This window comes from Pelodiscus sinensis, chromosome 23 (genome assembly GCF_052426305.1).
Source record: "Pelodiscus sinensis isolate ZL-2025 chromosome 23, ASM5242630v1, whole genome shotgun sequence".
NCBI lineage: Eukaryota > Metazoa > Chordata > Testudines > Trionychidae > Pelodiscus > Pelodiscus sinensis.
Window position 1 is genome coordinate 25,324,905 of NC_143074.1, and position 13,055 is coordinate 25,337,959.

Here is a 13,055-nt window from a genome sequence, read left to right on the forward strand (position 1 = left end):
CACAGTGAAGTGGCCCCATGATGATAACCCGTCAGGTGCCTGCACAGCACCAAAACGTGCTCCTCTTCCTTCCTCCTTACACTTCTGCACTAGCAGAATTTGTGATCAAGGCAGGCAGATCTTGTGGGCTTCCACAGATTCTTCCTGTGACTGTAACATGTAAGAGACTTCCTCCATTGAGCACAAAATATGGTTTTAAACATGAGCTCCTGCTATGTAAGCCCGCTCCTTCTAGCATGTGGGGGCGCACAGGCAGTTTCTCCCTGGATGTGCTGTGGTATCAATAGAGTAGACAGAGCAAACGGGCAGTGAATTAGATTCCACAAGGGAGGAGACCCAGGCATAATTTCAGAGATTCAGGAGCAGGGATAGAGGATAACTGGGCTTCCTGACTTAAGGGTTTCCCCTGGTGTGACAGTCTCCCCCTCAGCCCTAACAAGTGGTTATCATTCAGGAAACATTTTGGTCTCTCCTGGCCTTTCTGTGCTGCCAGTTCTTCTGTTAATCATTTTTCAAACTTGTGTCTTAGAGTAAAAGGGAAAAACACGCTGTTGCCTGGGGAGGAGGACTAATTGCAAGTGTTTAAATACAGGGATAGCTGTCAGTTGCTAGCTTAATCAAAGGCTCCTGAAGTTGCACCCATGGAGCTGAAGTGCTGAACCAATGTTAGTAGCAGTTTTATATCTTCTTATATTTTCCCATGTAGACATTAAAAATGGAAGAATTTTGAGGCAGCATAAAATAAACTGAGTTCTTTGTTGAGTTAAACGTGGCTCCATTAAAAAACCTGTCTGAAGCTGTTGTAGAGTACCTGTCTGCCACAGTGGAGCACTGCAGAGCGCAGAGGATCTGGGGTATAGTCCATCTTTCTGAGATACTTGACTTTCCTCTTCGCTGCTTCATATGTTTGTTTCTAGCTCTCTTCTCACCATGTGGTGTGTCTTGTGGGGGTGAATTTCATATGCTGGTGCTTGGAATAGTTATTGTCTGTTCCGTGGCATGTAAAATGTTAAATATTTGATGCTGGAGGCTTCAAATGCCAACTACTTTTTCATGGCACCTAGGTCCTGCTTTCTTAGTTCAGCTCGCAACCACGACTGGGATGTTTTGAGCTCTTGCGCGTCTGGCATTGCACAGAAGTAATTAATTGAAAATGAGTTGGGCAGATGTTTCTTAAGTTTCCCTTCTGAATCGTGTCAGCAATTGGTCTAGTGCAGTGCAAGCCACATTCTAGTGATAAAGCCTCGTGTATCATTCTGTTGGCATGTGAGAAAGGAAAGTGAATAGATGCTATGCTGCCCCTTGCCAAACACAGGTCTGCCTCTTGCCAATTACAGGCAGGCAGCCATAAAGTTCCTTGTTAGGTGGGCTATGTTCACTAGTGTCCTTGAAAGGTGAAGGAGGGAGTTGCCACTTTTCTCAGTACTTTGTAGTGCAGGAATGGGCAATAATTTTTGAATGAGAACCACTTCAAAAAAATTGTAAAGTGGTTGTGGGCTGCCCCAGAAGGGGCGGGGCCTCAGACAGAAGGGGTGGGCCTTTAAATAGCAGGAGTTGAAAGGGTTCATGCTTCCCCTGCAGCTCCCGGGCATCACGTTAGCTGGGGATGAGCGCTGCAACCCTTCTCAATTCCTGCTGTTGAAAGGGCTCATGCTAGTGCTTTGCTTGGGAGCTGGGGATATGTGAGCCCTTTGAACTGCTTCTATTGAAAGGGCTCACAGCTCTGGCGCTGCTAGCGTGTTGCCAGAGAGCCAGGATGAGTGAGCCCTTCAGCTGCTTCTATTTAAAGGGCTCGTGCCTTCCTCCTGGCAACGCATCGCCTGACGGGGAAGGGGTGAGCCCTTTAAACCGAAGCAGTTAAATGGGCTTGCACATCCCCAGCTCCCAGGCAGTGTGCTAGGGGGTGGGGCCTGGAACTGCCATGTGGGTCGAATCTGGCCCACTTAGAGGCTTTTGCCCACCCCTGTTGTAGTGCATGAAGTGATGTCACAGGAAGTGTAACCGAAGTCTGCTTGAGTTGGGAGTTTGGCGTGACATTGATGGGACAATGACTGTAGTTGTTCTCCAGTGTCTGCATGTAATCTGCTTTTTGGCCATGCTCTCCTTGCAGGGCAGGCGCTGCTTCCTCTTGTTCTGAATGGAGAGTTGCAGATGGTTGCACATATACAGTCATTGCACAATGATCCTGTGCAAATGGAATTTATTGTTGCCCTTTCTTCCCCAAACAATCCCCAACCCCATTAGTTAGCCAGATTCCACAGAGATGCCAAAAACACTTGGTTGGTTCTCTCTTTCTTTTCCTATTAATGACCTGTGTTGACCTGAAGTTTCTAGAGAGCATAGATGGGTCCCAAAGCGGTTAGCCATTTGAAGTTCAGTACATCTCATTACAGGTATCAGAACCTATAGCTCCCTGTTCACGGCTGGATGGTCATGACATTAATCTTGCTGTGGATTAATTTCAAACAGGTTTTCCAAAAAGACAGAACTATGTAGCACTTTAAAGACTAACAAGATGGTTTATTAGGTGATGAGCTTTCGTGGGCCAGACCCACTTCCTCAGATCAATATGTGGAAGAAAATCGGCACAACCATATATACCAAAGTGTATTTCTTCCACATATTGATCTGAGGAAGTGAGTCTGGCCCACGAAAGCTCATCACCTAATAAACCATCTTGTTAGTTCTGTCTTTTGTTTCAGCTACACCAGACTATGTAGCACTTTAAAGACTAACATGGCTGCATCTCTAACACTGTTTTCCAAAAAGGTCACTAACTTCTATACTTTTACTCAATTTTAGGTCTGTCCGTGCTACAGATCCCTTGTATACGCATTTATAGCATACTGCTAGTCATTGCACAGTATGAGGGTGTGCACAGATGAATAAACAAAAAACCCAATGATTGTGTAGGTATCCTTGGGCTGCAGCCCTCTTGAGTTGTTAGTGAGGAAAAGCTGTCAGTGAACAGGCATCATTTAGGGCATGTCTTCCTGGAAACACCACCGATGTCCAACAGTGCGGAATAGTGAACTATAGGTTCCAACAACTGGGGAAGGAAAGGAAAGGGATGGAAACGCATGTAGTAAACAGATTTAGGGCCTGGATCTCTTCTTTCTAAGCATTGCTGTGAGGCAACCCACATCACTTTGCTAATAGACAAAAAGCTGAGAGAGAGGAGTTGTTACAGTCACGCTGTGTTTACGCACAATCTCTTTTTATTTGTGCTTTTGTCTTTAATAGTCCAGTCAACAAGCTATTTTATGTCATGAGTACTATGCCATTTTCATTTGTTTCGTTAACTAGCGAGCCATGCTATATATATCCCCATGCTTTGTTAGGGTTTTCTGGTCCTGAGTTAATATTCCTGTTGTAACTTCAAAGAGTCTCTCAGAAAGTAACAGGTGGGAGAATTGCCTGTTGGATGTTTCATTATCCCTGTGAAATCATATATGCTTTTTAAAACTGGTCTGCTGAGTTCCCAGTTGCTTTCAATCTTTGGCTTATATAGATCTTTGCTTTCTTCTAGGACTGAGTTTGCCCTAAAAGAAATCATGTCATCGGGAGGAGCTGAGGATGATATCCCTCAGGGAGAGAGGAAAACAGTCACAGACTTTTGTTACCTACTGGATAAATCTAAACAGCTCTTCAACGGCTTAAGGTTAGTGGATTTATAGTGCTACACAAGTGACTAGCAAATTTCTCTCCTGTTCTCATTCAGGATAACATTGTAACCCAGTTGTTGACGCATGAACAATGCCAATGTTTGTACATTATACAGTGTATGCAGCAAATCAGGAGTAAATTGGAATGATTTTGTTTTACAACAAGTAATTACCGTGTATATATTGGGGTAGGGAAAGGGGATTATGGTTCTGCACACATTTTTGTTCTGAGATCCAGGAACCAAGACCAATTTCTACAGAAGACCTCTCTACCACCTTTATTGTTGTAGGAATCTGGAAAAAAATTCTTACAGCAGTGTGCCCTCTGGAATGCTGCATAGCCACTTCCTGAGCATCCGAGGAGGAGTTAGCTCTGTGGACAGCCACTGCATGTGGTTGGTTTACATTTCCATTTACATGAGGCATCTGGCTGTTGCAGACTAAAGGCCATGGTGGTTCTTGTGTTATGGTAGGGCTTAGGACTGACAAACAAGAATCAGGGCCCAGCTGCATGAGGCACTGTGTAGACAAGTTGCCAAGAAGATGCAAGAGCTGGTGCAATTTGTACACGATTGTGATACGTTGCTAGTGTATCACAGCATAATTATACAGAACAAAGCAGAGTGGGATAGTGTATAAATGTGCAGCCACAAATTCCTTTGCAGAAACCTGTGTGGCTACTTGGGTTTCTTGTGTGTTCCCAAGAATGGAAATGACTGACGGCTTGTCAGTGGGGATGTGATTCTGTTCTCTCCTGCTGTGTAACAAGTGCTGTGTGGGTGGGCTGCCTGAATTGGCCATTCTAATGCTGACATGTGGGCTTCTCTCTCTGGGTCTGGACGTTGAATACAAAGATTGGGTGGGAAGGCAGATGGCCACAGTGGGAATGACAGGAGGACTGGTTTTAGATGTTTCTTTGCAGCATTCCTTACCTTTGGATTCATTGCTTTATTGTAGCACTTGTTTACACCGGCAAGTTTTGTCACCCCAAGCCCCATTTTGGTGGCAGAACCCAGGAGCGTTCACATTGTAACATAACAAGTCATGAAAAATGCCCAGTTTTGGAGACAAAAAGCTTCCAGCTTCATGAGGGACTATGTCTCTCCCCCTCCCTTCACTGTCAGCAGTCATGCAGTGTGTACTACAGCAGGTTTTTTTTGTCAAGTTTATTGAAATTCAGCATGCTTCCCATAATGCCCAACTAGCCACTCTGGCCAATGCTTTGAACTCCACTACTCTTCAGCCAGCTAAACAGAAATGCACCCCACCGCCCTGAGAGCCCCGGGAACTTTAACCCCTGGTGTCTGGCTCATTTTGTAGTGGTCCACATGGCGTCTTCTCAGGGAAACGGGGTGGCTATCACTCAAGACACACCCCTGCTTGGAGCACCCCAGAGCCAGGCCTGGATTAAGGTTAAGAGGGGCCTAAAGCTAGTGAAAAAAGACCAACTGCAGGTTTATTTAGCTTTGCATTTTTGGAATGAAACCAGAGATGAGTCAGGCGGAGCACCCCAGTACGCAGATGCTTTAAGAGCCGGCTGGGGTGCTCAGTGGCAGGAGGAGGTGGGCCCACTACCAGCTGGGCTCCTGGAGCTTTCCTGCAGGCTGCTGTGCTAAGCTGCAGGCAGGTGAAAGGGGCTGACGGGGTGTGCCCCACAACAGTCCAGGGCTGCCTGAGCTGCCGCCTTCCACCCCCTCCCGGCGCCTTTTAGGAAGGGCAGAAGGAGCCAAAGCCACCCCGGATTCGTACCAATACTGTTTGTTGCTTGCTGTTCCCCTTCCAGCACTGTCAAGGAGCGATTGGGATCTTCTAAGCCACAGGGCTGCTTTGCCTTGGCTGGCTGGCTGGCTGGAGTTCTCCTTTGAGCAAGCTCGCTCCCCCTTCTTTGCCCTGTCCTGCTTCCTTCCTGAGTGGGAGGGCCTAAAGCTATATAGGCTTATTAGCCTCATAGTTTGGCCCTGCCCAGAGCTTTTGCATCTTTTCAGTGTGGGGGTGATGAATCGGTGCAGTCACAGCTGTGAGTGACCCACCTGTTGGAACTGGAACACATATGGCCAGGTTTCCTGAGCCCTGTGTGAGAAGGGGTACGATGGAGACACCGTACGATGCAGAGCCAAGAGAACTCTGGCAGGCGTAGCAGGAGATAAACAGCTGGGCTGGTGTTGCACCTAAAACCAGGGCTGAAAGTAACTTTAAATCTCTTACAGGCTCTGTCCAGTGTTCCCTCTAAGCCGCAGCCCAGCTTCACAGGTGATCAATCAGCTCTGCCCAGTCAGAGGCTCAAGGCTCCATGCAGGCAGCTGGCTGACTGGGGGTGGGGGGCTGATTGATGACCTGTGAAGCTGTGCTGCCCAGCAGCTTACAGGGAACACTGGTACTGTCCTGTCACAACCCACCCCTCCTTGAGAGGGCCTCAGGGCAGGGAAGGGTGCAGTACAACAGTACCCGTAAGAAGTATAAGTGTGGGGCCAGAGGGTTGGGGTACAGGAGTCAGTACAGGGGGCTGAGGACATGGGGGGGTGGGATGCAGGAGTCATGATTGGGGTGCATGAGGGGCTCAGGACAGGAATTTGGAGCATGGAAGGGGAGGCTCAGGAATGAGGGCAGGGGACTGGGGAGTGGAGGTGGGGGGAGCGGAGGCATCATTATTTCTCACATATGTAAACAAACTTGTTTGAGTGACCAAGAAATAGAACTGAGTGGACTTGTAGGCTCTAAAGTTTTTTGGAGTTTTTTGTACATAATTCTACATTCATAAGTTCAACTTTCATGATAAAGAGATTGCACTACAGTATTTGTATGAGGTGAACTGAAATACCGTTTTTTGTAGCGCCAATATTTAATCAAAAATACAAAATGTACAGTGCTCACTTTATATCCCATAGAATACATAGAAATCAAAATATTTGAAGTTGAAAATATCTAAACATATTTAAATAAGTGGCATTCTGTTGTTTAGCAGTGCAATTAATCCCAAACATTTGAACTGCTTGAGAGCCCTAGTATTTAGTAGGAATGTTAAAATGAGTGTAATTAAGTAAATGTAACTGCTGAAAACTTCAGCTGTTACACAGGGAGAGGCAGTCAGCCAGGTCTCTGTGTGTGACAGTGCAGAGTGGCAGGAGGCTCCCTGGGAGCTGGTGTGTGCGGGGAGCCAACTTTTAACTGAGAATCCATGCTCTCAGTCCTGCCCTGGGGAAAGTTCCTTGTGAGACTTAACAGGGATGCCTTACCCAGATAAATAGCTCCAGAGTGAATCACAGCCAGTTCTCCTGGACAGTGCTGGCTGACTTTTTGGACTTCAGGTTACTCACTTTATATTTTCACCCTAAATGGTTGTCTGCAGTAGCAGAGAATTGCATAACCCAGCAAGATAACTTTGAATCTTAAGATGGTGGTTTATAGTTAAAACACTGGTGAAACACAAGTCATGAACCCCAAGTTCTAGTCTCTGCTTTGCTGTTGACTCCCGCGTGAGCTTGGGACACATCACTTTCTTTTGTGCCTCAGTTAACATAGAGGCCAGGCTGGGGATGGTCTCATTTTTAAGGGGTGCAGAGCAGTGTTCCCGCTAATCTTTTCCATCCATGGGTGGAGTTTTTCCTCTATGCGCAGAATAAATTTTTATGTGCACAGAGGCATGTGCAAATGTGCACCACTAGTAGAAACCCAAATCTTGGTGTGAGTGCTCTGCTGATCAGCTGCACAGCACTGAAATCTCTGCTGAGCAGCTGCACAAGTGCCCAGCTGACAGGGAACGCTGGGGCAGAGTTACTTTCTGCTGGCACAGATTCAGTTTTTGCTCGGGACACAGCTCAAGGCCGTTGCCCAAGCGAATCTTATCTGTAGGGCAAGATTAAGGATTGAAAGTCTTTGCTGTCTTGTTTGAGCCAGTGCAAGGTGTGACAAGAGTCCTGCCGTGTTTGTGCGATGGGAGTTGGAGCGTGCACAGTGAGGAGGGCATACCTGTTGCACAACGTAGGGAATTCCCTCAGGGCTGATGTTTGTATGTTACAAACTTTATTTCTTAACTTCTCTGTGGAATCTCTTGAGCAACACTGATTAGAGCCACGGTCTCCCTGGCAATTCAATGTCTGACTGGTAATACTGTGTGTTGAGGGCTGTATGGATTGCTGGTATTCAAACACAGATGGTTAGCAAAGATGTTCTCTGCCCCTTTTTCCTCAACCATTGATCTACAATTTGTGTGAACTGGATTTTCAAATGCCAAACAGCCTGTGCTTCAAAATATGATCAATAAAGCAAATGGGAAGTAGACTAGCAAAAGACTCCATGACCGTACATAGCATTCTAAGGAAGTGGACTCTGGTACACTAGGACTGAAAAATCCTGAGTCCCAGGTTTCTCACTTGGCTTCTGGCACCATATGTCCTGTCCAGTAATCCTTAGGTCACAGCCTGCTTTTGGCTGTGGCCCTGAGACCCCGTAGGGAACAAATCAGAACTTCTTGTGTCTTGGAGCTTGAGGAAAGTTCAGGTTAAGAACCAGAAAGAGACGCTGCGATCTGCCACGGGGCAGTTGCGCCTTCTCTCTGAAAAAGCCGTTGCTGCAGCTTCATGCTGTGTGTGTTTCCTGCTGATCTATAGAGGATCAGGATTTTGTTAACTGTAACTGGTATGCTGGGGACAAGAATCCCTTCTCACTTAGCTGAATAACAGGAAATAGAAAAGACCAGTGGGTTTGAGCAGTCAATATAAGATGGTGGACTCCAGTCAACAAGCTCAGATGGTTTCTCAAGTGTGCCAGTGCACGGGTTTCTCTGAAGCAAAATACCCAGCTATTGCAGTCTCCTCATGCGCAGAAATCACTTGCCATTGTACACACAATGCTCCTCACAGCTGCGTTTTCTGTGAGCCTGGGGCTTGTGGTGATGCATTGCTGTAACTTCTCTCTGTGGTACCTCCTGAGCACGTTATCTGTCCCCTTCTGGTTTGCCTGGAAAAGGCTTCACATCCCAATTGCTCAGCTCAGCATTGGCTTCTCCTGTACATGCCTTCCCTCTGTGTGACTCAGGTGATGGCTTCTGCCACTTCTGGGCAGCGGTATGAGACCTACAATGTTTCATGCTGGGGGTTTCCTTCCTGAAAATTCTTCTAAACTCTAAAGCTGCAGAGAGCCCAGTTTATGGCTCTGTGTTGGCAGTTTTTTCACTCTTGCTGCTGCCAGGATGGTGGGGCCCAGCCTGCCACGTCTCTTTGTTTCTCTAGCATTTCCTTCCTCTCTTCCCAGGTCGGTTGCCAAATACAGCATTTGGGAAAAACCTGTTAGAAAGGTTGCTGCTCACAAGAACATGTTCTGCTCTTACTGGTGGCTAAGGCTGCTGCTGTCCTTTTGCTACTGTAGCGGCTAAAATTGTTTGTATTTAGATGGTGGAGGGGGGGCGTGTTCTGTTGCAGCACTTGCCTCCCTTCATAAACATTCTTGGCTGTACATGTCAAAACTGACTGACTTCCTTGCAGATGTCCAGGTCTGTTTTCCCTTGGCTTTCCCTGGGATTGGAATGATGGTGCAACGTGCCAGGAAGTGCCCAGCTGGTGGGACTGCCAGCCTCTGCCCTGCTTTTGTTGATTGACACTATAGGTGGCTAGATGTTGGGCTGAGTGCATGCTGTTCCAGCTCCGGGCAGCTGGTTGGCCCAGCGGGTCTTGATTGTACTGCCCAATAATGACAGCCCCCTTTGTAGCAAAGGCACTTTGGGGGTCAAGTGATTGTCAATGAAGCACGGTCCTAATGTCTGGCTCCATGGTAACAGGTGCAGCAGTACGTACAGTCCCATTGCAAAGGACTAGCACAGTTTAATAGCAGGACTTTCCATATCCCCTAGACCAGCCAAAGACCCTCCTTTGGAGACTCCCTTTTTTTCCCCACCAACACAAATGAGTTACTGATTGCTCCTCTGGTGTATCGGGTGTCACCCATTGTATCTGTTGGTTCCATCAAAACATCTCTATTTGTTGTGCTGCAATCCTAACCTTTATCTTGAGGATGGGTCAGCATGTTCCTGTTACCTTTTGGGGGGAGGAGTTTATACCATGCTTGCCTAGGGTGTTCTGGTACCATCCTTCTGGAATGTGTTAGCGTGTGTGTGTTGTGCCTACCCTAGCACTTCTTAGGAATGTATGTTTCTGCAACGTCAGCCCTGTTCTTGCCAGATTCTTTGAGCTTGCGGCAGGCAGAGTTGGACCTCTGCTCACTTGGCTTCTTTGCTTTGTAGCCACAAGGCTTGACCCCTTCTTTGGTTCAGGCCTCTGGCCTCATACCAGGCTTCTGTTTCTGGCTCACTTCCAACTACGTTCCCCCACTTTTTGCCTTTATATGGGGAGGATGTTTACCCGTCATCCCAGAAAAGCATAATGCGTGAAAATGACTCAGTGGGCTAAACACTGTTACGTTACCGTACTTTATCATCATGCATGCGTGTCCCTTGGTGGGCACATTCCCTCGTATGGCTGGTGCACAGATTTTATTTGCCAGTTGATTGTAGGTGTGGCCTGGATTGTTAGGACTTTAAGGAATGTAGTTTTATGATTGAGCCTTGGAGGAACTCCCAGATTCTTCTTGTATATGGATATGGAATTTATTTGGGTGAGTGTTTACAAATGACACTACTTTATATCCCAGTATAACAGTCTTTCTTCAGTTTGGTGGTGCCTGGCCCTTTCACTTCGGCATCACAGAGAGCAACATACTCCTATTAGGCAATTACCTTTATCACCTGGGAGTAGGCTGAGTGCTTTGAAGTGCTGGGATAGGCATTGCTATAGCATGTCCTCCTATGCGTAGCACTGTGGCAGTAAAACAGATATTGGTACTAGTGACAATACCAATGAGGCCTCTCTACAGAGAATCCTAGAACACTACAACTGGAAGGGACCTCGAGAGGTCGTCGAGTCAAGTCTTCTGTCCTCGCAGCAGGGACCGAGCACCGTATACTCTAGACCATCCCAGACAGGTGTTTGTCCAACCTGCTCTTAAATATCTGCAGGGATGGAGATTCTACAACTCCCCTAGGCAATTTATTCCAGTGTTTCACCACCCTGACAGTTTGGAAGTTTTTCCAAATGTCCAACCTGAACCTCCCTTGCTGCAATTTAAGCCCATTGCTTCTTGTCCTATCCTCAGAGGTCAGTGTGTCTGATCTAAATTATTACTGGTACAAACAGGGAATTTGTTTACCCAGTTTGTAGTTACAATGTAATTTAATTTCTTTAACAGTTCGGGGGGGGGGGTTTGCCTTCACGTTGCCTGTTGATTGTTACCTGTGTGTTGGCTTGAACAGTTGAGCAATGGTGTACAGCAATAACCCCACAAAACAGTTTCTAGCTCACAGTAGCTTGTTAGTGAGGAGGTTGTGCTACTTGGGAGTTACTGCACAGTCCGAGTGTCTGGGTGTGGGAGGCAAGGGTTGGTCCTAGCTGAGTGCGTGTGTGACTGACTGACTAGATAATAGGGATGTTAAAATGTTTTAAGCAAATAAACATGTAACTGGTTACACATGTGGGGGGGCAGGCGGCTCCCCTCATGCACCAGCTCCCATTTGCACCTCTGTGCTGCTGCCTCTGTATCAGAGGCAGCAGTGTGTGGGGAAGGTGACTTCCCAGAGCTGGAGTGCCCTGTGAGCTGGCTTTTAACTGGCTCTCTGTGCATACCAGGAGTCTGTGTGTAACTCTGGAAGTTAGTCAGTGAGCCCAAGCTCATTGGTTAACCGTGTACACAGTTACAACATTGACATCCCTACTAGACAAGCACATAACCCTTCACCTCCCTGTGTTACACATCATTCTGGAGTCTCTGTTCAATTCAAGTGCAGCTCATGCTCCTAGCGTTACTGCTACAGGCCTGTTGACAGTCGTCTTGGGTTTTGTAGGCCTTTTACTCGGTCTGAGCTGTGTCCCTCTGTGACAGCTTCCATGTAGCATTAGCCAAAAGAAATATTCTTTAACGTGCTTTCAACCAGGTCAACTCTAGCCTCTGCCAGCATACCACTGATGGCAAATGAATGTCTGAATACACAAGAAGGTCATAGAAAGAACTGTGGGAAACTTCCATGCGGGGCCTAAGTTCACCCCAACTTTTCCTATCATCTATCTCCATGCAGTATGTGGACCAATAGACCACAGCATAGTGTGTGCCATGCCCCAGGGGCAGTTGTGGGATTTCACTCATTCCGACTGAGTGTTAGGGATGTCCACAAATCTGAATCTTATTTTACCATTCCAATTGGAGGGCTTAGTAGTAAACTCTAGATAATATCTTTTTGCTGTGCTCATCCTCAGTCCCTTCTGCATATTGTGCTTGTCCTTCTGTGGCAGAGACACTGGGCTGGGGGCATGGAAAGAAGAGGGAGAAGGCTGCAGGGAAGGAGAGCAACAGGTCGTTGTCGATCCCCATTACGCCTTTGCTTTGTGATGCCCATTGCCTTGTTGTAGTGCCTGGAATAGCAGAGTACCTTGCCGTTGTGCGTCGTATTTGTAGCTTGTGCCATTGTCCATGTCTGCCTCAGTGGGCAGGTGGGAAGGAGAAACTGCCAGACAGCCCATTCAGATTGATTAAATGTTGAATACCCTAATCCAGACGTGAGTCCCCCTGCACCCAAACTCCTTCCCAGAGCTTGCACTCTGAAACCCCTCCTGGAACCCAATCTCCTGCCCTGGGCTAACCCTTCCATACGCCAAACTCCTTGGCCCAAGACCAGAGCCTGCTTGCCAACCCCCTGCATGGTGAAAGTGAGTGAGGATGGAGGAGGAAGGGGGATGAAGTGAGTAGGGTGAGGCCTCGGAGAAGAGTGGAGCTGGGACAGGGCCTCAAAGAAGGGACGGGAAGGAAGTGGGACTGGGTATTTGGGTTTGAGGTAGATCGGACATTGCACTTAAATTGAAAAAGTGATCATGTGGATAAAAAGGCTGGAGACCACGGCATCCTTTCCTCAACAAACAGGGCCCATCTGCAGGCCCTGAGTTCTGTACTATTCAAAAGCGTTACCATAATAGTTGTTTGTCACTAAACGGCCCTTCTCCTCCTTGTGAGCATCTGAACAGAAAGGTTCCTGGAAAGGGATGAGGGTAGTTCCTGGGGAAGGCGGCAGGAATGATGTGCAGAACACACGACAAATGGGCGGGAGGGTGGTGATGGCAAGAGCAGCTCTGCCCTGCAGACCAGTGCTCGACAGTGCTGTGGGGTTGAACTGCCACTAATGAAATTTTATTATGATGCTGTCAGGACATTATCAAAAGTGCTGGTGCTGGTTTCCATGGAGACACTCTTGTTCCCAGGGGAGCCCAGGAATGGCATGGTACCTGGCTGTGCCAGCTGTAATTAGGCTCGCCTGCTGCTTGAAATGTAAACGTGCAGCAATTTCTATCCACCGTA

The 13,055-nt window shown here is 47.4% G+C and overlaps 1 protein-coding gene across 4 annotated transcripts in view; it reads left to right on the plus strand.

Moving 5' to 3' along the window:
- Positions 1-13,055, plus strand: part of SCAI (suppressor of cancer cell invasion) — a 97,269-nt gene that overhangs the window by 41,035 nt on the left and 43,179 nt on the right. For all 4 annotated transcript variants that reach the window (XR_012897209.2, XM_075905696.2, XM_075905697.2 and 1 more), the window contains exon 3: positions 3,530-3,661. Coding sequence is in view for 3 of the 4 variants with exons in the window: in XM_075905696.2 (XP_075761811.1) it covers positions 3,530-3,661 (132 nt within the window). In the remaining variant the exon portion in view is untranslated. The remainder of the gene's footprint in view (positions 1-3,529; positions 3,662-13,055) is intronic.